Genomic DNA, 25485 nt, shown 5'->3' on the forward strand with positions numbered 1-25485 from the left:
GAATCTACATGGCAATACCCAGGTTTGCTCTGAGCTACTGCACAATGGTACCTCCTATACCACGCCACCAGATATTGCCAATATATTGGCCGACAGATTCATTGCCAACTTTACCCCTCCCCCCCAAGGGACCAGTCACAATACCAGTAGATTGCCAGGCACCCAGTATTACTGCTGCACAGGTTAAAACAGCACTGCCCAAGGCCAAGAATACAGCTTCTATGGGACCTGACAATATCCCTGGCTGTGTTCTACATGAACTACAGAGTGAACTGTCACCTCACCTGTGTGCTCTGTTCAATCACAGCCTCACCTCAGGCTTTGTCCCTATGAAATGGTGCACTGCTACAGTCATCCCTCTCCACAAAGGAGGAGTGACTACAGACCCTGGGAACTATCATCACATTAGCCTGATGAGTCTGATATGCAAAGCTAAGGAATGCATCATCATGGACCTAATAAACAAGGATATAAGGAATCTCCAAACTCTGGATTCCACACAGTTTGGTTTTTGTGAAGGGTAGATCCTGCCTGCTCAACTTGGTCAACTTCTTTGAGTCAGTTACCAGAGCTGTGGATGAAGGCAAGGTGGTTCGTACAGCCTACCTTGATCTGGCCAAGGCCTTTGATACCACTCCCCACTCAGGAATCATAGATAAATTCACTAAGCTAGGCATCAACCCCTATATCACTAGGTGGGTTGCAAACTGGCTCACAGGTAGAACCCACAGTGTGAAAGTAGCTAACTCCAAGTCAGACTGCTGACCAGTCACAAGTGGAGTCACACAGGATTTGTTCCTGGGTCCTCTCCTGTTTGGTATCTACTTCTCTGAAGTCTAGGCCAACATGAAGGGACTCTGGCTGACAAAGTTCACAGATGATTGGAAGTTGGGAGCTATTATTAACTCCCGGAGTGATGTTGACATCCTACAGAAAGGCCTCTCTCAGACCAACGACTGGTGTCAGAACCATGGCCTTAAGCTCAATTCCAAAAACTGTGTCGTCATCCCCTTTGGAAAAAAAACGGTTCCCATGAATTACTACATCAATGATAGTCCACTGAACACAGAAGGCATTATAAGAGATCTGGGAACACAGGTTGACAGCAACCTTTCTTTTGACCACCACATTGCCACTGTGGTCAGAAAGTCCTTATATGTGGCAAATCTCATTACTAAGGGTTTTGGATCCAGGAAGAAAGAGGTCATTGTCTCCCTCTACTCTTCCCTCATTAGGCCAATCACTGAGTACAATGCCTCATTTGGCATGTACCTCACTAAACACCTGCAACAACTGGAGAGACTGTAAAAGTACCTCACAAAGAGGATCCTAGGTCTTAAACATTTCTCCTATATGGACAGACTAAAAAAAACTCCATCTATTCTCTGTCTCATATCGCCTACTTAGAGGTGATGTCTGCTTGACTTACAAAGCCATGTCTGACCCAGCTCTGTTAGAAATGCTACATCTAAAGAAATCCCAATCCCTCTGCATCACATGCTCCAGAGACCTCAACCTCATTACCATAATCAACAGAACATGCTGGAGGGACAGGATCATAACCCAGAGACTGCCCATGATATGGAATAGACTTCCCATGCATATCAAGCATCTCACTGGCCCTCTTCAAGAGAAATCTTGATGAGCAGATGGGAAATAGAAAATTCACTCCAGGGATCACTTCAGTGGCTTTACTCAACCGAGGCACTAGGAACTAAGGTCAGTGGCATGATGCCAGAGTAATCCTATGGGCTAAGCTTGTAAAGGCCCCAGGACCATTAGCCTAGTACACACCTATGAACCTATGAACTAATGGAGACAAAGATCTCACATGCAGACATTACAAATAACAAGCAGGTTGTCAGTACCTCACAACATCTCATTAAACAAATCACTCACAGCTCAGATGAAGCCTATAGCCCTATGTATGATGAAAGTCTTAAAAGTAATCCACCTAATCCATGAAGGCCTCCTAAATTTAACCTAAGAAACAAGCCCCTATAGCAACCTCAAAAACATGCAACACAAGCAGCACCCATCATGAAACATATATTCAAAGGTCCCATTGTCTCAGCTCAAAAGCCCATAAGTCAAGCCTCCACACAATCCAAAATCCTAGTTATAGGTGACTGTACATTGAGATATACACCAATGTGCCACTCACCAGGCTGCTCCATGCGAGGATCACAGTCAGTTACCCATCAGATGCCAGGATTCAGCACATCATGCATACATTCAAGTCCTTGCACCACGAGTACACATATGAAATAGTCACAGTGCCTGTGTGTATAAATGACTGAATATCTAGCTCACTAGACTATATATCAAAAGAGACAAGATGCACATCTTAAAATATGTGTCTGAGACAGATATGAGCCTATGGTTCAGCAACATTCTGCCATCAACGAGCGTGATGCCACAATATGAATAAACATTATTGACTCCAATAATTGGCTTAGCTTCTCGTGTCATTCAAGGGGGGTACAAGATATCTTTTCTAGCTCTCTTTACTGTAGAGAATGCTGATGTCTGTGCAGTCCCTGAGACATGGTTTAAAGCCATGGAGAGCACACCAACAGTGCAGGGTTATAATGCCTTCCACACATTTAAACCAGCTACTGCACAGGCAGGGACTAAAGGTGGCGGTGTCTCTATTTACATCAAAAATAAATATACTTCAAGGCTGGTCAAACAGGACAATGCACTTGAGCTGCTCCATGTTCAAATCACCATAGGTAAAATCCAATACCAGTTCCTTGCAAGTTATAAGTCCCTCTCTATGACCCAGAAAACCCATACCATGTATTTAAACTTATTAGAAACACTAACCATCTGACCCAATACCATATTCATGGGTGAATTTAATTGCCCCACTATTAACTGGGAATCCTATACGACATCAAACATACATGCACAGAGATTCATGGATTTTGTAAACACAAACTCCCTAGACCAGATAGTCAATACACAAGCAAGGGGTGCAACCATACTGGATCTGGTCCTCACTAATATGGGAGAGTGCTGCACACCCCCTACTGTAAGTCTTCCCTGGTAAGGTCAGACCACAAAATGATCTCCTTTGAAGTAAAAATAAAGCCTGGACCCCCAGCTAAACCGGGAATATTCAGAAACTATTCTAAGGCTAACATCCTGCTATTAAGTGAGAACCCCCTCCTGTTCGGTATATACTTCTCTGAGGTACAGACAAGCACAGAATGACTATGGCTGACCAAGTTCACAGATGATTGCAAACTGGGGGCCATAATCGACTCTTCTGCTGACACTGACATCCTCCAGATCGGTCTCACAGAGACGAATACCTGGTGTCAGAACCATGGCTTCAAGTTTAATGCCAAAAAGTGCATAGTCATCCCCTTTGGGAAAAACAAAGTGCCCACGAACTACCACATAGGTGGTAATCCACTAAGTACGGAAGATGTAATTAGGGATCTGGGGACCCAAGTAGATAGCAACCTCTCCTTTGATAATTACATTGCCAAAGTGGTTAGAAAATCCTTCTATGTCGCCCACCTAATCATGAAAGGGTTCACATCTAGATCAAGAGAGGGCATTGTGCCCCTCTACTCATCGCTCATCAGGCCCATAATAGAGTTCAGTGCCCCATTTGGGATGTACCTTACTCGACACCTGCAACAGCTGGAAAGACCACAGAAGTACCTCACCAAGAGGATTGTGGGCCTCAAACAGATACCCTATGCAGCTCGACTAAAGAAACTCCAGCCCTACTCAGTTTCTTACTACCTACTCAGAGGTGATCTCTGCCTGACGTACAAGGCCATGTCTAACCCGGAATTAATGGATATGCTCCACCTCAAGAAAACCAAATCTCTTAGAGCCACACGCTCCAGGGATTTAAACCTCAGCACAACAATAAAGAGGATATGCTGGAGGGATAGATTCCTATCCCAGAGGCTTCCCTCACTCTATAATAGAATCACAGTCTGTGTTAGGCAAAGCCCCTCACTGACTCTCTTCAAGAGAAATCTTGATGAGTGGATGGGAAATCGTAAATTTAGCCCTGGGATCACTTCAGTGGCACTGCTGGACAGAGGCTCAGGAAACTAATCTAAAAGGGAGGCGAAAGCCAACACATTCTGGCTAGGCTTATAAATGCCCTTGGGCAGATAGCCTAGTACCTACCTATGAACCTGGCAACATTTTAAGCCCCTATAAACCCTGAGAACACTTCTGCCTACGCAGAACTGTTCACAGAATCCCTGTACAAGCATGTTAATAGCTGCATAGAGGCAGCTGTAACCCACCAGGAAAAAGTACAGAACTAACTCAAAAAACAAGCCACTCTGGTGGAATCACAAAATCAATCGGATGTATAACAGGAGGAAGAAACTCATGGCAAAAATTAGGAGATGCAGCACCCAGCAGGATAAAATCACTCTCATTAAAATAAAACAACTCAGAGGACAAATAAAGTCTACCAAAGGACAATCACAAAGCATTCTTTAGCTATGTCCGCAACCTCAAAGGCAATACACAATTGTGTGCAGAGCTCATTGTAAATGGAGCCACCTATACTGAGCCAGAAGATATATCAAAGCTCCTGGCTGATAAATTTAGCTTTACTCCTCTCCCCCCTCAACCTTCCCTCAGGAAATATCATCAAATATAATTCCCGTACTATCACTAGGGAACAGGTCTTTAATGCTCTCTCTAAGACCAATAACACTGTATCAATGAGCCCAGACAATATCCCAGGATGCCTTCTGAATAGCATGAAACATGACCTATCAGGGCCTCAGGAATTACTATTTAACTGTAGCCTCCAAACAGGTTTCGTGCCTCATGAATGGACAAAGGCAACAGTCATCCCTCTGCACAAAGATGGGCCATCTACAGACCCTGGAAACTAGAGACCCAGAAGTCTCAGTAGTCTTATATGTAAAGCCATGGAAAGAATTATCATGGAGACGATCAGTAGAGATATAGCAAACCTCCAGGCACTGGACCCAACCCAGTTTGGTTTCATCAAGGGCAGATCATGCCTACTCAACCTGGTGGACTTCTTTGAGAAGGTCATCAAAGCAATGAATGAGGGCAAAATCTTTCACACTGCCTTTCTTGAACTGGCCAAGGCATTTGACACAATACCCCACTCGGGCATGGATGACAAACTCAAGAGGTTGGGTACAAACCCGTATATCACCTGGTGGATAGCCATCTGGCTCACAGACAGGACCCATGCAGTTAGAATTGGGGAGTCCACCTCTACAAAGAGGCCAGTCACAAGTGGAGTCCCTCAGGGATCAGTCCTTGGACCGCTCTTTTTTGGCATTTACCTCTCAGAAGTCAAGGCCAGTGTCAGTGGTCTCTGGCTGACTAAATTTGCAGATGATTGCAAATTAGAAGCTGTAATCGAATCTCACACTGAAACAAATGTTCTCCAAGAGGGGCTGACACAGACAAACAACTGGTGTCAGATTCATGGACTAAAACTAAATGCCAAGAAATACATAATAGTATCCTTTGGGAGGTCATCCATCCCTGGTAACTGTCATATTGACAACACACCCCTTAGTCAGGGACTTAGGGACACACATAGATAGCAATCTAGCCTTTGACCATTATGTGTCTAAAGTGGTGAGGAAATCATTCTATGTTGTGCAACTTATAAACAAAGGTATGGCATCTAAATCCAAGGAAGTCATTGTTCCACTGTATTTGGCATTCATCAAACCTATCATGCCCCCTTTGGTATGTACCTAACCATGCATATCCAACAACTGGAACTTCCACAGAGATTCCTCACTAAAAAAACACAGGGCATAATTAATATGTCCTATGCAGACCACCTCAAGGCCCTATCCCTGTATTCTGTCTCCTACAGGCTTTTGAGGGAATATCTATGCCTGGTATACAGGGCATTGTCAGACCCCACTCTGATGGACCTCCTGCATATCCACAAAATAAACAGCACCAGAATTACCTGTTCTAAAGACTTAAACCTTGCCTGTGATATAAATAGGACCTGCTGGAGAGATAGGTATGTATCCCAGAGACTACCCCATTTATGGAACAGGCTCCCCATCCATGTGAAGCAGAGTTCCTCCCTAATCCAATTCAAGTGCAACTTGGACAATTGGATGGGGAACCGGAAATCCATCCCTGGTTTGGCACCTATGTCTCTGATGCAAACAGGTAACCTGCAAATGGTTCATCTCCCAGTCTCATGCTTACACTTATCAAGGGTATCAGAACTCTTCAGAGATTTAGGATGCATGGCTAAGCTTAAAAAGGCCCTTATGGTCATTAGCCTAGTAAACACCTATGAACCTATGAACTTACATATACATCATCCTGGGGGGATATGATAGACTGAGCCAACTGCTTTGCCGGGCCTGCACCTTTCTCCCTCCGGCTTTCATATATTGGCTAAATCCTTGTTCACTCCATAGTGCCATTTTAGGCAACATCAGTCTCCTAAAGCTTTCAGCATAACAAACAGAATCCTCCTAACATAAAGTATTTGATGCTCAGAGACTTAACTAAAACCTCACTCCTTACAAACACTCCTTATCCTAGAGAACATTGATATATAACTCATCACAGAGACCTGGTTCAAGAGCAATGGGAGTAGTCTGTCAGAAAAGTGTTTCGTTGCCTACCACATGTTTAAGCCCACTGCATAAGATAAAAGATAAAGGCACTAAAAGCGGTGGTGTCTCCATATTCTTAAAAGATACTTCACCTCCAGACTCATTAGACAAGATAATGACCTGGAATATTAACAAAGCCCCTTATCATATCTTACCTAGCTATAGGAGCCCCCCATACCCCCTCAGCCCATACCTCCTACCTAATTAGTATGAAGTCCGTAAGCATTAAGCCAAACGCCGTTCTCTTAGGTGACTTCAACTACCATTCCATTATCTGGGAAACTTACACAACCTCAGATATATATGACAGGAAATTTCTGTACATCATCAATAGAAACTCTCTTTACCAATTAGTATATGCCCCAACCAGAGGTGATAAAATCCTTGATGCTTTGCTCCTCACCATCGCTAACTTCCTCTCTGGTTAAATTGGACTACAAATCAGTCACATTCATCATAAGACTGAAACTGAAAGCATCTTCCAATACCTTGATATATGGAGATACTAAGGCTAATATACTAAAACTGAGTGATAACCTGACTTTATTTAAAATCACCTTCCAATTTGATGACCTCACTGCTTATGCAGCAGCAGAGTCCTTTATCACCAAATTTTATGCACATGTAAATAGCTGCATGGATGCAGCTGTCCCCTTTTGAAGTAAATACAATCAACATTTTAAAAATAAACCCCTACAGTGGAGCCAAAATATAAACAAGTTCTATAATAAAAGAAAAAAATGATTACATGCAAAAATAAGTTGAACTCTCATTATACCAAAAAATGATCTTGCTAAACTTAAAATGAAAGAACAGACACAGTTCATATAAATCAAAGCAATATACAAGGTAAAAATAGCCACTCAGACAAATATAACTACAAAGCCTTCTTCAGCTATGTTTGAATCCTCGGAAAAATGCCCATTACTGTGCAGTGTTACTAGGAAGTGATATCACATACTCAGACCCAGAGGTCATAGCCAATATACTAGTGGACAAATTTAGGTCAAACTTTACCACTCCCCTCCCCTCCTATATTCCTAGATCACATACCTGTATTTATACTCTTCTTCAAATCTCCCAAGAACAAGTCCTCAAGGCAGTATCTAAGGCTAAGAACACTAGTTCTATGGCGCTGGATAACATGCTGGACTGCCTACTGGCCAGCCTGAAACAGAACTTGTCATTCAATATTAGCCTCCAAACAGGGTTAATACCAAAAAATGGAGGACAGCAAACATTAAAAAAAAAAAAAAAAAAAAAACAGAACTTACAGGCTAATCTCCCTGTGGGGGGTCATTTGCCAAATCCCATTTAGTCTATTTTGGATGAAGAGCACCCCTACCTTCTCTTTGTCTATCTGCCTTATTTAACCCTCTGTATTTATACATGGTCATAATCCACATAATATGTCCATGGTCCCTCTATAACTTTCATTTTCTGGTTATCAGAATTAATACCACACCAGCTAACTTCCTATCACTGAGGCAGCGCAACACCAATCTTGAGAAAATGGGACTGTTTACCCCTATACCTAATAGAAATGACCTCAAGGCAGAGATGGTCACAATGAACTGCAAGCCAAGATATATTTCTCTATTCTTTACCTTCTGGGCCTTTACATCTCTAATAGAGCCAGGGCAGTGAAACATTAATCAGCCTAGCTGGAATAAAACATGAAACAAACTAAACATTGCAGATGATAAATCACCATAAGTGCTGTTAAAACCATTTTGAGCATAATCAATACCTGCTCAGTCTTCCTCTTGCCCTACCAGAAAAATATACTCTGTGTACTTCTCACACACCTCAAAATGCTTGGGATTGAGGCAGCCTTTGATCAACTAAAAATTTATGTAACCCAGAGACATTTAACTTTATTTGCTGACCTCTATAAAAAAAATTCATGGACTGGCAAAAAATAAACAACCCACCCTGAACTATACCTTGAAAGCTTTCCAATAATTACATTTTCACATTTAGAAAGTTAAAATGGAATTTCCACATGGAGCAAACTGTTAGACAAAAGCCTATAAGGGAAACATGTTGTGTTTGTCCAACACACACTCCATGAAAGCAACTTTTCCTTAGCTAAATTTGAAAGGCAGTATGTATTGCTGCCACAAGAAATTCCAGAGTAAAGCAAATTGGGAAACATGAAAGGCCAAATCTAACATATGCAAATTGCTCAAGGTTTTTTTTTCATTTGCCAAACAATGGAAGCTGCAAAAGGCCAAATTGCATTGCAATCTACACCTTACCACACCCCCTGGTCTTTCACATCATATACTTGTCACCCCATCCACCATCTTCACTAGCAGCATTTTCTCAGCAAACCTCAGCACACTGTCAAAATTCACTACCTCATCTACTACAAAGTAAAAGAGAAAATATATGCATGCACTTCACTGTTAAGGGATGTATTTATAAAGAAGCTCTATTCTAGATGAAGTCTGTTAAGTATCTCTGAAAAACTTTTTATGAGCTTAGAATAACCCACAACACTTTTTTTTTCTGAAGCAGAACCAGAAATAATGTAGGATGGGATATACAAATCCTAACAGCAAATCACTTGCTTAACAACCTGACACCTTTGCAAGATATAATGTCATAGGTTATTGTATTTGAAAATCAAGCTTTGGATTTATTTATCTTAGTCTGACTGACTTAACCCAATGTCTATATTTATGTATTTATTTACTTCAGCTTAATAACCAGGTAGGTGGACTGATCAACGGACCCTTTTTTAACCATGACCTGGGCACCAAGGCATAAGACACAAACAGAAAATTATACATGGACTAAAGGAAACACAGAGCTGTACATAGTATGGTAATAAAGTAGTTACAGTTATAAATGCAAATATTATTATTATTTACATTATGTACAATTAAAGTAGGATTTTTTTTCCATAACATTATTCTTCATTGTAGACATGGACACAGGCTGTTTAAGCAGTGGTGGAAGACCGTTCCATACTCTTGGCAGACTCTTTTTTTCCTGTTGTGTGCTTTTATAACAAGTTGTCCAGTCTGGTTCTAGCACATGATCTGTGTATTGCAAACAGTCTTTGAAAACATTTGTGTTCAGTAGTGTCAGGAAGGCCAGACAGAGATCACCCTTAGGAGCCTAACTCATTGAGTACTTTGACAGTTCTCAGCCTGTCTGTGAAGGTCACATTTTACTGCCTTACATTTTCTTTGTAAGAAACCTTTATTGTTCTCTAGGTGAGTAAGGCATCTCATTAGTAATGTACAACAGAAAGCATTATGCTGTATAACTATCTGAATAAGTGTTGTGAAATTGTGGCATTCACCTTAATATTCCATAAAACACCCTCCTATCTGTCACGAAGACAATTTGATGAAAGCTAAGCCTACCCTTGATAAGCATTCCTAGACCCTTGTAGCAGTTCTCACTTTCATTATTGGACATTCAGTTTTATAATTGTCATTTACAGTTTTCCAGTGCAGGATATTGCTTGTTCTTATGATAGACACTGCTTGTTGGCATATTTCTTGTATAAACACCACTTGTTGCCATATTTTCTGTATGCGCCCATCTTTCATTAATCTGTTAAAAGGTACTGTAAAAGTATGACAATGTTATTTTCCATGTTATACAGAAAAGCCCCTGGAGTATTACTGGGCCCTCTAGAGATAATACACTTAGTTTTATTTTGGTTTTATTCAAGGCTGTTTACACTTTTTTGGTAAGTGTGTATTATCCTCGTGTTCTGATTGTTTCCTTCCTTCCTTCCTTTTTAGATATTTTAAATCTTCCGGACAGTGCACTGAATATGCATTTAGAGTACTGTAAACCTGTATATAGGTTGTGTTAAATGCTGCCATTTGGGATTATTATGTGTTTACAAATAGCATTAGACTTTGACAACATAATGCAGTGCACAGTTCATGTTATTAAAATGTTACGATCACCCAAAGTGCAGCATTGTACTTGTACATTCACTGTTTTCCAAAATGTGCTATGTGATACACTGGGCGAAAAGAACAAGCATTAGATCCCCCCCCCCCCGGCCTTAGGTCATTATTTTACCAACCCAGTCAATAGTACTCCATGTCCATGCTGCGTCTACCAGCTTGTCTTCTACCTCCCCCAGAACCTGATCTGATATCATTGGGGCCAGTCATGGATCCTGATGGTGTCCTGTGAACTTGGTTGTCTCTGATGCAGTCCTTATGTTTTCTTTTTCATAACATGCCTTACTCACTTTTCTTCCCTATCAGAAGTGACCAAGTAATTAAAATGGCTACAGGACAATCACCACAGTACGATGTGTGTCTTTATATTCTTGACAGTATTACAAAGCATTTCTCATGTTCCACAACCTATCATGCCAGCTTTTATCACACAACTACCTTACATAAAAATCATTGAAGAAATGTTTCACTTTCTATAACAGATGCATTATACACACTTTATTTTACCATACCACTTGCTGACAGAGACAAGTTAGTGATGAATAAGTGCCAAGTTGATAGCTTTTCATGTCAGGCAGTGAGCATTCTAATTTACTTGTAATTCATACGCCTTGTAAGTGACTTCTGACAAGGTGAGTGCTTGTGTCAAAATATTCTGCAGAATTCAGCAGTAACACACTACAATCCAAATTTCCTTTTAAATATCTTCTTAAGAGAAAAGTGCAAAAATTCTGTTATAGATTTTTAGCTGCTTTTAAATTTTAAACAAACAATGAAAACTGAGATATGAACACCAAATTAAAAAACTCGGCAAAATGGAGTACAGAGAGCTGCAATGCCTGTGTCTACATATGCGAGTATGGTTGTACCATATAATAAATTCAATATTTTCATAGTACAAACTGTATTACTAGAACCCTAATGGAATATAAACATTATGTCAAACTATTCCATTGGTTTCTTTACTTTTATGAAAAACTTCATTCAAAAATGTAACTCCTACCGTCTTTGTCCCGTGTTCCTTTTAATATGGCATTCTGTAGCCTTTGTACCTTCATTCCAATTGAAGATTTCCTTCGACCCAATTCCATTACCGTTTTAATGTCTTCTTCCTTTCAGGGGGAAAATATTCAGACAGCAATTACAGATATATACATAGCATAAATGTCTTTTTCTGTATCACGCACACTTTAAATATATATTTTATACATATATCTATGGCTATCTATCTATATATATATATATATATATATATATATATATATATATATATATATGGGATTCATACTGATCCCCGACGGCACTTTCTGCCGAAGCAGAAATCAATGAACATACTTAATTGAAAGTGCTGTTCACCAAAGCAGGACTTTCGAATAAGTATGCTCATTGTGCCGGTCGCACTACGGTGCAGATAAGGGAAAATTCCCTTTTCCCCACTGTAGTGTGACCTTGGAGTGAGAATATGAAAGTGGGAGTGTGTCGGGGGGCGCAGCCTCACACATGGGGTGCAGGTGGGGCTTGCCCCCCTGCAAAAAAGTAAATTTATTTATTTTTTGTAACACACTTTAATGAAAGCGCTTTTTCGGTGAAAGCGCTTTTGTTAAAGTGTGTTCGGTTATTGTGGATTCAGGATGTTGAAGTTTCAATCAACAGTCCTAAATCCATATATATATATATATATATATATATATATATATACATATATATATGTGTGTATATATATATATATATATATATATATATATATATATATATATATATAGATATATATATATATATATATATAGATATATATATATATATAGATAGTAAAATAAACATCCAAAATAAAGTACCACGACTGCTACAGCTAAAAACAAATGGACTTTATTGACAAATATAATAAGCGCTTTTGGGCTAACATAAACCTTCTTCAGATCAACTAACAAATAAACAAACACATACTTAAAGTATAAAACACCCAATAAGGTTCTTTCTGTAGGGCGTCAAAATGTTTGGCCAATCAAAGTTGGAATGATAATTATATATGAGGGTAGGCCAATCTTTAAATAAAATGGTCTATTTCAATAGACCAATAGCTATACATCATATTTCACCAATAAAATGGATGCAACAACAACTTATAGGCCAGTAGTAGTGTTGTTTTCCTAACCTGTCATTGTGGGACAACTTGTAGATAAAATGGACTAAAAATCATATAAATTGCCTTTTGACAAAGCAACTAACAAACAGCAGCATTAATTGAACCATAACACCTCATTGATATTTATATCCATTGTTACATCGTTTTTGGTTATAAAACATTAGTTTAGTGCCTCTCAAAAAATTCTAAATATGATATATTAGACGTTGATGGCAAGGACCAGTCAAAAACATGAATTTAGAATGGTTGCCAATTAAAAAATACTAATATTATCAACATACAGCATGTAAAATCTAATATTGTTATCCAATTTGTTTGTGTCTTTCGGCTTTTCCTGGTTAGGGGTCGCCACAGTGGAACTCTGGTCCACTAATGATTGGCAGTAGATTTTTACATGCTGGCTTGCCGGGCCTAATGCACAACCTTCAACAAAGGAACGCCCATTCACTCATGTCGATACACAGAAGATGCTCTAACTGAGAATCAAATGGGCAACATCTAACTGTGAGGCAACAATGCTACCGCAGCACCACTACCACAGTCATTCCTTTAACCAATTAATGAAAGTATTTTCATCTTTGTCAATAAAGTTCATTTGCTTTTAGCTGTGGTGGTCATGGTACTTTATTTTGTACATTTATTTTACTATATTTTGAGTACCTGCCCTTGGCAACCTTTATCTTAGTTTCATTCTGAATTTATACACATATATATATATATATATATATATCTATATATATGTATGTACGTAAGTACTCACATATGCCATTATTAGCATTAGTAATAAAATAAAATTAGATCTGCATGTCTACTGGATATATTTGACATGAAAGTGATAATATGGGTATATACAATGTTCTAATTATTATAAACTCAAAAAACAAGCTTTGACTAGTATTTCTTTATACAGAAAGTGTTAAAAGAACATTTATAGCATTTGAGCTTCTAGTGAAATGATAATACTGCCAGAGTAAATATGATTTCATTTAACGTTACATTTAATCTTTCTTATTATAACTTAAGGAAACTGTCTCATCCCTTATTAACCATTTCAGAGAAATGCATACTAAGTCAAACAGACAGGGTAAGAGAATGAGAGAAGGACTGAATTAGAGAAAGTGAGAGAGATGGGATATGTCTACATGCAAAGGCATGTGTCTGTGCACGTGTGTTTGTGGGGGGGTCTAGGTGTGTCTTTGTGTCTGAGTGTGTGTGCAGATCTGTGTATTTAGGAAATGTATTTAACACTTAGCAAAATATATTAATGGGAAATGCAGTGTTTGAAACATATTTACATTTTACAATCAAACCAAAATCACAGTTCTGATAAATACATTCTTGGCATATTCAACAGACTTTTCCTAGGGTCAATTTCTTTTTATTCAGAGCTTAAACATTAAAGCTAGGATTTTTGAATGAAATTTGCTATTTAGAAACATTCATCTTATGAATGGCAATGTCATATATTCCCAAACAATTTACAATTCATAGATATTTGTTTCACGAATCCCAATGACATTTACCCCATTCTTATGACAGACACATCACACAGTTGTTTAGGAGGTAAATGTTTAAGTGCCTCTGTTAATGATACACACAATCTTTGAATGGCAAACTTGCATATGGTACATGAAAAAATGCATGTGCTATGTATATGTCACTCCTACAACCTGCAATGAGTACAGGCTCAGAGGAAACAATTGTTATGTCAGTCAGATTTATTTTATTTATTTTTATTTATTTATTTTACATTTGTTAACTGGGCTAGTCCAACTGGATATATTTTCATTTTCAGTGGATGCCCAGGGAGAAAAGCTCCAGTAGTAACACAGAGATAATATAACACTTAAAAATAGCATATGGTACATGATAGTTGGAGAAACAGCAAGGAACATCATGCTTCAGAGAGTGTGGGACATCAGCTTCACATACCATGTATATTGTACAAACAGTGCTAAATCTTTCCTAAGTACTATAACTTCATGTTCTATTTATCTGGTACAAGGTTTTTCTACTGTTTAAGAAATATTATAATTAACTGGGTCTATCTTTATGACTTACAAATAATGTTTTATGCATGGTGTAAAATAATGTCTTTTCGCACTACAAAATGTGCTATCATAAGATTGAGTGATGGGACTGCAAGAAATATCTGTTGACAAAAACATGTCTAAATGTCAGTGGAGATGAGGCAGGGAAGTGGGTCTTGTAACATAAAAAGAGTGATTGGTGATAAGGGATTTGGCAAAGGGGGAGGTGGCAGGTTGTTGTTATTTTAAAGAACTGGCTTTGGAGCATAAGAAAGGGGAAGGGGGTATATACAGAAGGAAATGATGGTCTGCATGCCACAATGGGAAATGGAGGAGCTGCTTGCACAACAATGTATTTATTGTTTTTCTCTCCATCCTGGCTAGTACAGATGGTCAGGATACATATTATGTCTCCACTATGTCACCAGGACCAAATGATGATTTATTCTTTAGACATTATGCAGCCTAGTTCCTGGAGAATTTGTTATACATAGTGTTAACATTCAATTTATAATACTAGATTATTTATGAATCCCAAAGTAGAATTTCAACACCAGGAAAAAGGAACTCTTTGCTTATGATTTTACAATTATTTTAAGAATAAGAAACAATAGTTTATGGAGCTGCGGTGGTGGTGCTGTGGTAGCGTTGTCGCCTCACAGTAAGACGCTGTCCGGTTTGACTCTCAGTTAGAGCGTCTTCTGCGTGGAGACATGCACGAATGGGCATACCTTTGTTGAAGGTTGTGCATCAGGACTGGCAACTCGGTATGTAAAAATCAACTGCCAATCATTAGCGGACCGGAGTTCCACTGTGGCGACCCCTAACAGGGAAAAGCTGAAAGTCACAACAACAACAACTTGTAAGAAGTTTATGGACCATAGGGGAATAAAGCCTAAATTCTTAGTAAGCCACATTTTGTAATAAATAATAAAAAAACAGAACAGATGAAGTGAACATATTTTCAATAGCAAGAAACAAATTGTGTGATATCATAATAGTACAAAGATTTGAAAAAGAAAAAAATTATTTACTGTAGTAGTTATTTTCCTGATGCACTTTTGTTGCATAAATTGATATCAGATGTGAATTATTTTGATAAATTGACCACCTCAGACATTAGATAAGAATTCCCATACTCAGAACTGTCAGAAAAAGTAAATAATTATTATGATGCCTTCCTGTCAACTGTTCCTTGTTTGTACTTGTATGATAGCTCTTAAAGTATGCTGACCATAATGCATGTGTCTCAGACTCAATCTATGCTCTATACAAGCAATAATGCCTGACAGTGTGAGTCTTATTGAGGAAATAATGCCCACTGAGGGGAGTTGTGAGGCCTGAGGCCACAGGCAAAAGGCCTCTATACTGCTTGCAAAGGCATTATTTTTCCAGTAATACCATTTTGGAAGGTATTATTGTGCTTAAATAATAGACTATGCATTAAATTGTTTTACATTTGCTTTTTTATTAGTGTATAAATTTATATTATTGATGTAAAATAGTTCATCCTGCTAATGTTTCAAAGTTGCTGAAAGTATCTGCATTTCTTGCTAAAGTACTTTACATCCAAGCTATAATTCATATAAGCATTTAATGTCAGCACACATACACACACACACACACACACACACACACACACACACACACACACACACACACACACACACACACACAACTATATCCACTTTCTTTACTGAATACTCTTTACCTGTCATTCTGATTAAATTAATGAATAATAGTCATATACTGTGCAACCCAAAACTGTCCCTGATTTTGCAATATTTCTTAATTTGAGTCATATTCTTGATCCCACTTTTAATAAAGTTTAAGCAAGACATTATATTTTCAAAGTTCTTATTGTTTAGATAATGCATGAGCCTCTTCAGATTGGAATTCTTGAGGAAAATTGAGTCATGCCCTCTTCTACTCTTGCTTGCTCACTCATTTGTTTTATTTTGCACCTTACTAAACACATCTTTTCTAAATTGTGCTTGCTAGATGAATGTTTTTTTAATATACCCTTGCTAAACAGCAGCAACCATAAACATTGTACCTGTTTGCTTTCTTTCATTCCTTTTTTCACAGCATTTTAATAAGCTGCTGTGAGGTGTTGCACATATTTTTTTCCTGCATGATATCTGTACATTAACATCTCCAACACAGTTTGTTTTTAACACATTATCTAAACATTAATAGCACCTGGCATACGGTACAGAGGTCTCCCAAAATTGGATTAAGGAATTATGAGATATTCTATATGACCACCTCTAGAACCCTGGTTAACTACGAGCAAACTGCTATTTTTGGAGAGACATATGGTTTCTGGAACTTGTTGTCTCTGTTACAGTCTCATCCCAAAATGTACAGAGAAAAACAGAAAACATAATGGCCCAAGCTTTACAATGCAGGAAGACAAGTTGCAGATATCCAGATTCTGAAGAAGTCCCATCAACGAAAAAGGCAAAAGAGCTAAATAAAAAGTATTTTTAGCTTAGTCTTCCTGGTGGGTGCTTATGGTTTCAGAGATCCATATATGCAGCAGACATTCATAAGAGAGAAAGTAATTAGAGAGTAATTATTACTGTAAGTTTTCTTTCACTGTGTTTTCTTATGTTATGTGTAGGTACTACCTCCTTGTCCAGCTGTACCGGAGGAAAGGAGGTAGCAGAATATTATTCTGGAAACACGAAGAAAGCATTACAAAATTTGACATAAGATGTGGCTTCGTTTTCCAAAAATACATGACAAAGGTACTGGCTGTCTTCAGGTGGACACCTGATTTTCTCAAAACTTTGTTGTGTACAAGAGTGCAAAAGAAAGAGGAAATAGATGGCCTAAATGTAATTGTACAGTTCTAAGCATTGGTAGAACAATGAACCTTTTGAGATTTAGTGATGAACATGTTTTTATTTTCTTTTTATACCTTACATACTTAACACTGTGCTGACTTGCTGATATAAGTAAACTGCATTTTTTGTTTTCACAAGTTATATTTTTGTTTTTCATCCAGATTTACACATTTACCCTGATTCTAAGAAGTATACATTGGCTGTCAGGAATTACTTAGAACGATATTTGGAAACTAACATGCTGCAAAAATATATCCAGTTGAACAAAGTATTACAACAGTTTAATAAACATTCCAGTTATATTTAACCAGACAATTTTATATTTTCAACAACAAGAGACATATTTCAAATTGACTGTGCACAATTTCTGTTCTTAATGTACATAGTTTCATTAATTAATTTTGTTCTTATAACAGCATTACAGGTTTTTGAAATACTTGCAATTCAAGAGTTTTGAAATTGATTTTAAGGAATATTTGTACAAATTGTTTTAATCTTTTAAAAGAAAAAAAATGACAAGATTTGTACCAGTTGCAGAAATGTAAAGGCATTGTTATTAAGCCATTTGGCATGGGTGATAATATAATTCACTTTAAACAAATCTAGTATAAATTAATGTGCTTAGATTTGCTGAAAAGGAATAGATAGTTATTATGTCCTGACAGATGCTTCAGCTTAATATTATGAAGTCAGCTATGCTGAAATGTCACAGATAAAACTTAAAAATGGATTAATAACATCAGAACAAACTTTACAACTATGTATTTTGGTTCCGGGGATGCCAGCATTTTTAGCATTAACCAAGTTGCATAAATCAATAACATCTCCACAGGTGTCCAGTGTTCTCTGCAAATGATTACTTACTAAAAAAAATATCTATTTGTTAAATTATGTGAAAATGGTAGATGCTTATAGCAGAGGCAGCATATAGTGACAAGAAAATGTGTACTCAATAACTGTGTATATCAAATCGTTAGGCCAGATACATGTGGAAGATTAGATAAGACTGACCCACTATATAAGCCTATAACTCATACTCTTCCTGCATAAGTCAAATCAATGAGCATTTTTTTTCATGTTGAAAACCTCAAGTCAGTCAGGAAAGCTAGTTCTAATGGAATAAGTGTTAGCTTTTTTTAACAAAAAATGAAGATTCCCAGGAGGTGCCAATGGTTTTCTGGGGGGTTTCTTATGTAGAACCCCTTTTAAAAATGTTCAGACGAGACTGCATTGAAAGAGGGGTATCCATAGGCAGACATGCTGAAATAGCTTGTTAGAGGAATAAGACAGGCCATAGCATAATAACTCTCAAAAACACTGTAAAACCAGAGAAACATTAGCTCTGAATGGTTTCTTGTTCTCCTGTTGGCACCGACTAAAAAAGTTTTCATTTGCTAATAGATGATTTTCTGGTAGGAGACCTTCTTGCCTCCAGTAACACCTGCTGCATGCCCCCAGAAAACAAGTGCCTATAAAGTATTAAGACTCAGAGAGTTGACAACATTTGTAAAAATTACCAATTCTTTTATGTGTATGTGTTGTGGTCTGTCTTTTTTGTCCCAAAGGCCATGCACGTTTATGTCCATTTATAATGCTGTCCAAGCAAAGTCGTTTTAACTGACTGGTTTATATCAGGAGAGGAGAACGGGAGACCTGAATTTTGAGACATTTGATATCACCACCATCTTATTTCTGTCTTTACAAATCCCAGAACTGGAATTAGAAAACTCAATTGATGTTCATGCTGGGACCAAAAAGATTTTAGATAGCATTGTATCTTTCTCATGTGGGGTCTTACAAGAGGTATCATGAGAATCATGGATGCCATGATACTCAAAATCCTGAGGTTGTCTTTCACTGAGACTGAGGTCTGAGTGAAAGACCCCTGGAATAGGTCTAAATATAGATGTATTTTTCCCTGTGGAAAAAAAAAACTGTTTATACTGAGGTGTCCAGCAGACACCCCAAAACAGAGTCCTGTAAGAAGAAATCAGAAAAGACTTTTGAATGTTCTCTTTGAATTCCAGCTTGTGTAGGAAACCTCTGAACAAAGAATAGATAGAGAGAGAGAGATACCAGAGATATGCAAAGATAAGAAAGTCATCCAAATATGGAAAAATGTGGACACCCTGCAATGTGTGAACTCTCTTGGAGCAGTGGATAGCCAAAAGGGTAAAGCAGAGAACTGATAATGTGATCCAGGCACTCAAAAGGTGAAGAAATACTTGAAATCTGAATGAATAAGAATGTGATGCGACCTTTAAATCTAAGGTTACTGATAAACGCAAATGAGGAAGGAGAGGTAAATGGCTGCTACATATATGCATTTTGAACCTGGGCACAATTACAAATTGGTTCAGGAAAGAAAGATCCAGAACTGGTCTCCAATAATTTTCTTTCTTTGTCAATAAAAACATTCTAGAGTAAAAATCCTTCCCCTAACTGAGGAGTAGGAACAATCTCTATTACCCCTAAGATAACATATGATGTAAATCAGGATGAAAGAGGAGAATTTGTTTTGGCAGATGAGGGGTTCCTCCCACTGACATCTATAGCCTAGCTGAATCTGCAGTATGTGGCCAAAAAGAGAAATATACATTCAGGGTTTCTGCCAGGGTGGGAGGGAGGTACAACGCCTGTCCTGTTGTCATTCTAACGTATTTGACTGTCCTTTGTTTTGGGGGATGTGGGTTACTGCTTTCCTTTTGGAACCTCCCTGTTATTGCTTTGTAAATGTCTGCTTACCAGCATTCTGTTCAGACTGTTTATTTATTTATTTATTTATTTTGCCGGAGTTAGACAAGGTACCATAGAATCCTTTGGAAAAGTTAGAGAATGAGGGCTGAAAAATCTGAGAGATTCCCTGAATCAGCTTTCCTTTCTCATCACTCTTTTGGATAACCTCTGCAACAGATGGTTCAAAAACTAAATCTCTATCTAAGGGAGAATTCAAAATTTCATTTTTGATATTTTTTAGGAGGTTCTGAGAATGCAGCCAGGCCAACCACCTTATAACAGTTTTACTAAATACAGCCCTGGAAGTAGTATCTCCAGAGTCATAGACACATTTTAAACAATGAGTAGTGACCCGAGAAATAGAAGAAACTAAATTACACAAAACAGATTTCTCCTCACAAGAGGAAACTGATGCCAAAACTTTCCTCATACTTTCACAATTAGCAAGGGCAAACTTTAACATATGAGCCTAATATTTTAGAATTGTAAAAATCAAAGTAGCAGAGAAATATACTTTTTTCTCTAAAATACATCAAAACCTTTTCCATTCTTATCAGGAAAAGACGGATTAGAATTGACAAAATGTTTAGCAGCAGATGGATTTACTAAAGCTATAGCTTCTGGGTGAGGGATGGGATTAGTGTATAAAAACATGAAAGACCAAGGAACTTTATAAAACCTGCCTGCTTTCTTAGTGGCAGCAAACTGACTTTGAAGGAAATTACAGGCTGTGACAAAAACATCCTCCAATGCTGACAGAACTGGAAAAAAGGAGAAGGTTTTGGAAATTCCATTTGTAACTAATCTTAATATTTTCTTAGGGACTGACAGTCATTAATATTCTTCCACTGAAAACATGGATTCATCTTGGAAATAGCCTCAGAGAAAGAAAACCCCTCACAGGTAGAATCAGATAGAGCCCCTCTGAATCTGAATCAGAAACCTGAGGAGAAAAATACTGCATTTGTCCATTCACAGACCTCTAGAGATTTCATTTCTTGAACCTATTCAAGGAAAGAGGAATTCCTTTTTCTTTTACCAGAAACTGCTTTATAAGCCAGGTGATGATTCTGTGCCAGTCCTGAAGCCAAGCTGAATAAATTACACCTGTGCAGAGTAAATCATGCAGTAGAAGAATAAAATGGTTAGATTTCTGCTTTCTTTTGACAAGTATTAAAAACTGATCCAGTATTGCCAGCAGCAGCTTGCCCCTTTTCCCGTGACTGATAAGAGTGGCTTTCCCTTGCCCCCTGAGGGTACCCCTACGACTGCAGAGGATGCGGCTAATCCATGGTCTATTGTGGCTGTATGGATTAAACCAGAGGGTTCTGAAGAAAAGGATGAATGGTCCGAGGAGCTTTGGCCACAGCACAGTGAACCACCTGCAGCAGTGGAAAATTACCAGCCTGCTATGATGGCAAAGGCTACTTTGTTAACTTTTTCTTTTTGTGGCTGTGAGATGGTCCAACCAAGGGACTGGTACTTTGTTCCATGATCAAGCTTTAAATGGTGGTTGTTTCCTAGGGAAGAAGAAACAGTCAGTAAGGCAGTAAAGCAGAAAAAAAGTTACTTTTTCACAGAATAAAATGTAAAAATCTATTTAAACACTTTCCTTAGTCCCAAAAAGTAGAATAACCGCAGTTTATCCACAGAAAGAATAGTTTTAAACAACTTCTTTTTCCTAGCTTAAAGGTATTTCTTTTTATTATGCAAAAAAGGTAATGTGGACGTTTTTTCCTGAAGGAAACTTATATGCCCAGCAATGAAACAGTATTAGCTGACCGTCAGTCATTGAAAGCCTGCATAGGAGTGTTATTCTCAGCGGCAAGGAATGTTCTAAAGGGCTTGGCACCTGCACTTGACTTTTTGTCAGTTCAGCTCACACTGACTAATGCTTTGGATGCGTGGAAGGTGCCCTGAAGCTTTGGAAGCTGGCCGACTGTTATATCCTATGCAGGATATAACCCATGTTGCTTCAGCTACTGCAGGAATGATCACAATGATGAACATCTGTAAACTCTCCCTGGCATTCTACAGAAACAATGTGCATTTATTTAGATGCAGTCAGTGCATAGGCATGGAGGAAAGGACTGCCATAGTGCCAGAGTGCATAGCTTGGATAGCTGCATAAACAGGAAAAAAGTGCTTGAAGGCCATGGTATATCAGAAAATCAGGAGGGAGGGACTGTGGTTTGTGAGGTCTTGAAAAAAGCATTAAAAAACTCATGAACACATATAATATTCAGGTTACCTATTTTGTCTGATACTCAGGTGAAGTACTTGGATGTGATAAACACAAAAAGAACTATTGATTCCATTTTCTCTCATAAACAAATGCAGGCGAATGCATGTTTGCAAGTAAAGGGTAGTCATCTCCAAAAGTTACATGCTCTCATTATCATATGGGTAGATTGTCTAGCTAATGTCATTATGTTGTATGCAGCACCATTTTATTAATAGAGCTAACTACATTCTGACAAACTAAAGAGAAAAGAGATATAAAGATGAAAGTTAAGCAGTGGAATTTCAGTGGGTATCAATATGTGATACGTAATTTTAAGCATGGAAAACAGCAATGCAGTTGTACTAAGTGGTATAGTAGGGGATTATAATTTTCTTAGGCCACTAGAGGGAGCCAGTACATCACATGTTTCAAACTGTACTCCTGAGCCTATCTATTCAGTGAGAGAAGACCATGATTTATCCATGAGCTCAGGTTCATTTGTAAAACAAAATCATCAAATGCTATTTTTAGATTCAAGAGTTGCCCCTATACTTCTATTTGCACCAAGAATATTCTGTGTTAATATGGGAGGCTGGCAGTGAAACCTCTTAGACTTTACCTTGGTACATTTAATAAAATCTGTGCTTTTCAGATTTCTTCAGCATGGTTATAGTGGAAGCTTATTCTCTTAAGAACTAATAGTGGAGGTTTTTGCTGTGTTGAGATGAATCCTGCCCTTATTGTAAGTAAATGAGCATAAAATGGATGACAGTCTTGTTAATAGTTTCCCTGTTTCTCGGACAGTGATTCCACATCAGCATTGATTGAGCTGGCTGTATTTTTGTGTTGGCAGACTTTTTGTTTTGCAAGTGTGGTGTACCTTTCTCATTATTACAAGCTTCGGCTGGGACTAACTTTTACAGTGGATAGTACATTTTATCTGTGTATCATTGCTTCTAAAGCTCTGTACATACATGTTTCTATAACACCTTCCACAGGTTTCTTTAATTCTACCAATGAAGAAGAGGCCTACAGTAATGTAACATGATAGATCAATTTACTGAGTATAGTATTCACAAAACCTGTCTCAACACTAAAACCACATACCGTAGTCCTACCCAGTCCACAATCCCCCGGTAAATCCCAGGAATGTAATGGACTATCTAGAAGTGCCCAGTTATGGAGTAGGAATGCAAATGAATAACCTCACTGTCTTCCATGATTCACAAATGGGAGCATTTAAAGTGTGTAGGTAAGGCTGATAGATTACTATTTATTTATTTATTTACATTTGTTAACTGGGTAATGTCCAACTGGACCAGTAGCCCGTTTACACGGGGAGAAAAGCTCCAGTAACAAAAATAAATTGCAACAACAATAGGAGCAATGTATGCTAAATTAAAGGCAACTAATGGAATTATTTCAGTAAGCAAACATAGAGCATTACATAAGAACAGAAGCATTGATTAACTGAGTAGTCAAAAATATTGGATAGCTAGCAAAGCAAAACAAATGTAGGGATAATATAAAACAGAGGTACTGGCATAATTGAAAAATCAAATACTTGGCAGATAGCAAACCAAAAAACAGTCTTAAAAAAATGGAGATAGGAGTAAAGTTAAGGTGCTGGAGGGGGATGTTGAGAAAAGAATGGAAAGATGAATTATCCTGGAAAATTACAGGGGCAGAGCCAGTTGTTGTTGAGATATTCTTTTAATTGTTTTTTTTTAAAGAAAGCAAGCTTGGATTGTTCTGGATGTCATGAGGAAGGGCATTCCAGGTATTAGCTATTTTACTGGAATAGAAGGAGTCTCCATGGTAGTTGTGAGGCTGGATAACTTTTAACAATAACCTGTTTGATTAGCTAAGGGACCTACTGTTGATATTTGGTTGGACCAGGTTATTAAGTGCTGGGCAGTTACTGGGGTTGTGAATTATTTTGAGGGTGAAAGCAAATTGGTTTAGTATTAACAGATTGGGTAGTTCCTTCCAGTTAAGTTGATGGAGAGCAGCACACTGATGAGTTCTATGAGAATGGTTAGTGGCACATTTAGCTATTTTGTAATAGCAGAACTCAAGTATATTAAGGTCAGTCTTACATATGTTGGTGAGCAGTACAGGAGGGTAGACAGTAAGTAAGATCTTGCTGTGGCTAGTCTGGCTTGGTGTGTTAGGTATGGTTTGACCCTATAGAGAGTGCCAAGTTTGGCATGAACTTTTTTGATTGTTAGGGAGATATGAATATAAAATTTAGGCTGTCATCTATTGTGATCCCCAGGAGTTTTGTTTGATTTGTAAGTTCAATTTTGTTTCCATTTGAGGAATGAATAGAGAAAGGTAGGGGGTTGGTCTTGGAGGATTTGTTTGTGAAAATCATTAACTTAGTTTTATTTGGGTTTAGAATGAGTTGATGGTTGGAGAGGTAAGTTTCCATGTTCTGGAATGATTTTTGCATTTTTGCCTGAAGTTCTTGGGGGGGGAAGGGGCAGAGCAGATTAGCAAGGAATCATCAGCATGTTGTATTATGGTGGCAAGGTCTGCTGCTGTATTAAGATTGTTGGTAAATACCAAGTATGGATCCTTGGGGAACACCGGTGGATACTGACAGAAGTGGGGAGAGATTTTTTTCACATTTATTAGCCTGTTGACGATGGGACAAATAGCTGAGAAACCATGTTAAGGATGAGGAATTAAAATTATAAGTAGCAAGTTTATTGAGCAGTAGCTGGTGAGATATGCTGTCAAAGCTTTTGACATATGTAAGAAAATTGCAGACACTATTTGTCCATCATTTTTGAGGTGACAGTATCCGTAAAACTTACTAGTGCTGTGTTAGTACTATGCTTAGGTCTGAAGCCATGCTGAGAGGAGGAAATGAGGTTATTAGTGGTCAGTTGATACAGGAGTTGTTGGTAAATACATTTCTC

At 38.1% G+C, this 25485-nt stretch overlaps 1 protein-coding gene across 1 annotated transcript in view; it reads right to left on the reverse strand.

The window, feature by feature from the left end:
- Positions 1 to 25485, reverse strand: part of NOSTRIN (nitric oxide synthase trafficking) — a 702548-nt gene that overhangs the window by 148696 nt on the left and 528367 nt on the right. Inside the window, exon 11 of the mRNA XM_044075591.1 lies at positions 11577 to 11685. Coding sequence (XP_043931526.1) covers positions 11577 to 11685 — 109 coding nt within the window. The remainder of the gene's footprint in view (positions 1 to 11576; positions 11686 to 25485) is intronic.

This window comes from Protopterus annectens, chromosome 6.part1 (assembly GCF_019279795.1).
Source record: "Protopterus annectens isolate FY-2018-M chromosome 6.part1, PAN1.0, whole genome shotgun sequence".
Taxonomy (NCBI): domain Eukaryota; kingdom Metazoa; phylum Chordata; order Ceratodontiformes; family Protopteridae; genus Protopterus; species Protopterus annectens.